The 3,473-nt window shown below is 47.1% G+C and overlaps 1 protein-coding gene across 1 annotated transcript; it reads right to left on the bottom strand.

Moving 5' to 3' along the window:
* Positions 1-2,110: 2,110 nt before the first annotated feature.
* On the bottom strand, positions 2,111-3,434 carry Pmar_PMAR022210 (hypothetical protein; the record flags this gene model as incomplete). The annotated part of the gene is made up of 3 exons (XM_002770923.1): positions 2,111-2,407; positions 2,587-2,776; positions 2,899-3,434. 3 exons carry the CDS (start codon positions 3,432-3,434, stop codon positions 2,111-2,113), a joined length of 1,023 nt encoding a protein of 340 aa, XP_002770969.1.
* Between the last annotated feature and the right edge of the window lie 39 nt (positions 3,435-3,473).

The raw sequence follows: 3,473 nt of genomic DNA, 5'->3' as shown, positions 1-3,473 counted from the left end.
TTTCCTTCGGAAAGATGAAGGAAATTTAGAAAATTCTTTCGAGCAGGAAAAATAGGAAAAATAGGAAAAATAAGGAAAAATAAGGAAAAATAAAGAAAAAATTCCCGAAACGACCATAAATGGGCACAAAAATCCCGAAAAACAAGAGGTCTCACACCAGGGGATGCCTGGGATATATGCCTGTGTTAGTGGTCTCGGTTAGACTGAGTATAAAGAGACCTTGTTCGCCAGGATGATCAAGGATTTTTGTGGCGAGCGAGAATTCGATTCGCACTTTCACTGGAAGGCCCAGCTTGCGGTTTCGGACTGAAACTTCCAGTTATTGCATGGCACTTCGCAGTGCGAAGTTCGCATCATGATCATTTCATTCAAGTGGGAAATGTTACATTCCCACAAGCACAGCACGGTGAAGTATCAACGCAGCATACTGCAAAACAAACGGATAGGTACTACCTATCCGTTTGTTTTGAAGTATGCTATAATGACACTTCACCTGTTAGGTAGTCCTGACGCAGGCAGTGGTTTTGTAACCGGCCGCAGGCTCAGAGTCTGAGACTCTGACTGGATCATTAATCGCCGTTACGGACAGACCAAGGTTAGCACCTCGCTTTGCATCGTGATCCGTCAGTGTTCCCGTCTGCGTTCCTTGCTGATATGAGCGCAAAAGTTTTCGACAATCCCCTCATTCGAGAAAAAATAAGACTGTTGCAGCTGCCATACATGATGGGGACGATAGAACACAGTCAGAAGTGGTGATGGTAACGAAGGCATGCAGACATTGAAGAATCAATCAAGAAATGTTCAACGACGTTGGAAACTTTCCACAAGCGCGCTTGTCCAGCGGCGGAACTTTGGCGCACGCCCTGGCTCCTCCAGTGCGGATATCTCACAAATCTTGTAACGCTTTGGACCAGTTACATCTAATCAAGCTATGAAACATGATTAGTAAGTGCAAATTATCTGCTAGCAGCCTGATCGAATAAGACAGTGACGCTCTGGCCTGCCAAACCTGGCAGGCCAAGCGAAAAAAATTTATTTTTCCATATTTTTCCGTATTTTTCCTTCGTTTTTCCTTCAAATTTCAAATTTCCTTCCGAAGGAAATAATTTTTCTATTTTTCCTTCCGCGTGCCACCCTACCAGCAACAAACTACCCTGTGAGTTACAGGCTGTGAAATTTCTAGTGTTTTCTTTACTTGGTCTAACAGTGTCTGGCACATGATCACCTCCCCCACAGGCAGTGATTGATGTGTATGGCCATCTCATTGATGTGTCGACCGTTCCGCCTTTTCTTCATACTTATATGGCTCAACCACCCCGAGATTTCCACCTTCAATCGGTCTGCAATTAACACAATGTTTGGCGTCTCAGGAGGTATTTCACGACCGCTAGGAGCACTGCCCGCTGGAATTTTGCGTCTGGTGACCAGACTCTGGCCGAACGCGACGAACACTGTCCAAAGACCTGTTAACTGAGCTTCATCCTCCGGCGGACAAGTTGTCCGCCGGACCATAGGATTGCTGTGTACTTGGAGCAATTGAGAGCTGTGAGAACTCTTGAGCTCGCTATCGACCTTCTCTCGAATCATCTGCCGCCGGCAGTCTGCCAGTTGTGACTCACTCCAGCTGCCTACAACCGCAAACCTGATAACGGGCTGAAGCCACCCTTTACAGTGTCCGATCATGTTCAAGGAACACATACGACGTCGTGATGTAATGAAGAGGAAAACGGTGTCTCCGAGGGCACAAACGGCGGTACAGTTCATCTGTTCAGACATCATTGGTGGCTGCTCTTATCCTAGCAGCAATACTCTGCAATCCTCGCCACACTTGGGAGGAACTGAGCCATTTTAAGTGATCGTGCAGCCTGGGGCTCCACCTACAATTCGAATAAGATTTCGAACCTCTAACCCGAAGAAGATTTCTAGTACTCTTCAGTAGCCTGTATACAAACGATTGGTAAAGACTTACTCTCCAACTTAACATCCCCCAGAAGTGAAACTTTCTTCCGTAATAAGTGATGAATAAGTAATAAGTGACGCCACTGGGCATTGAAGTGAAATGTGATAAAGGCCCAGCTTGAGAGGCATCCCTCAGAAAAATAGCTGAGTATTACTCGGTGAGGGATCGTCCGCGAGTTGAAGCAATGCCGTGAAACACGGAGTCTGCGTCCCAAGGGTATAGATCGTTCAGCACGAAACCGTCGCCGGCTTGTAGTCCAATGCCGTGCAGTCCGTACTTCTGGCCAGGGCACTTCTCGATTGCACGAGTTTGTGAGAAGAAATACAAACCGGTCCCATCCGAGAAGACGACTGATCCGTTCCCCCTGGGGTCCGCAACAAGGTCGTAGATTGCATTCGAGTATCCCATGTCCCCGCTATCATAGGTCGGCCTAGCGAGTAGTGGTATCTGAAAAGCAACGTTGGATTTCATGCCACACAGTATGTATGAAATCTGTCTGAGACAGACTGTCTCAGCGAACGCGCCATCAATGCAGAAGGTGACTCCAAAGAAAACTCTCTATCGCAGAAAAGCAGCAAGGTACTAAAGATTGTAGAAGTCGCGTACACTTAGTGTACTACACTTACAGTGAGGATCAGCTTATTGAGATCTACACCAGCTTTGACGACATCTTTGATCATATCTTCGGCGAAACGATCCGTATTGAAGGTTTCTGCGGACTCTTTCTGGAAACTTGGCGACGGTATAACAACGGCACTATCGACAATCTTCCCTAGGCCGGTTCGTTTGAGTTCCTGCCAGTGGAGCGTTGAGAACCTAACATGACGAAGCAGCTGCTGGAGCTAGTGATCACAAGTTGTGATCACTAGCTCCTGTTGTGGGGATCCTGTTGTGATTCACAATATGATTCCCGTCTTCCGAGGTATTTGTTGACTCACCATAAAGACACCCGTAGGTTGAGTTCTTTAATAGCCGCGACAAGTTCCTTCAGCAGTGGGTATTCACTGAAATCCGATGGGAGATGGCCCACAATGAAACCGTCAACAGGATAATCCTTCACGAACTCTCTGGCACTCTCCATGAAGGAAGCCTTGTCGAAAGTTTTGTTGAGATATATACCCAACTCGGCCATTATCACTCCGCCGGCCGCATCCACTCGTTTCCTCAAAGCTTTAAAACTAGTTTTGTTCCAAGGGTCGTAGAAGGGAGGGTCCAACTTGATTTCGCTCTTTGCGTTGAGTAAATATCCACCCAACTGTAAGCTAGTCGCACCAGAGCTAACGAGGTAGTCGAAATAGTCATCCCAAGTGTACTTGTAATATGGCATCGATTCGTTGAAGCTGCGGGGCCTTTCTTTGATATTCCAAGGATATAGCACTTCCTTGTAGAACTGCAACGGATGGCCCGTACAGTGGTCTACATCAGCAGTTGCACTGAGAACGTACAGACACAGGAGCCTTGCAGAAGCCCACATTGAGGACAGGGTTGATAGAGCGACTACACGAGAAGCTGC

Source organism: Perkinsus marinus (assembly GCF_000006405.1).
Source record: "Perkinsus marinus ATCC 50983 genomic scaffold scf_1104296964164, whole genome shotgun sequence".
Classification (NCBI taxonomy): domain Eukaryota; phylum Perkinsozoa; order Perkinsida; family Perkinsidae; genus Perkinsus; species Perkinsus marinus.
Note: the sequence above shows the minus strand (reverse complement) of the source record. Positions and strands in the feature narration are given on the sequence as shown.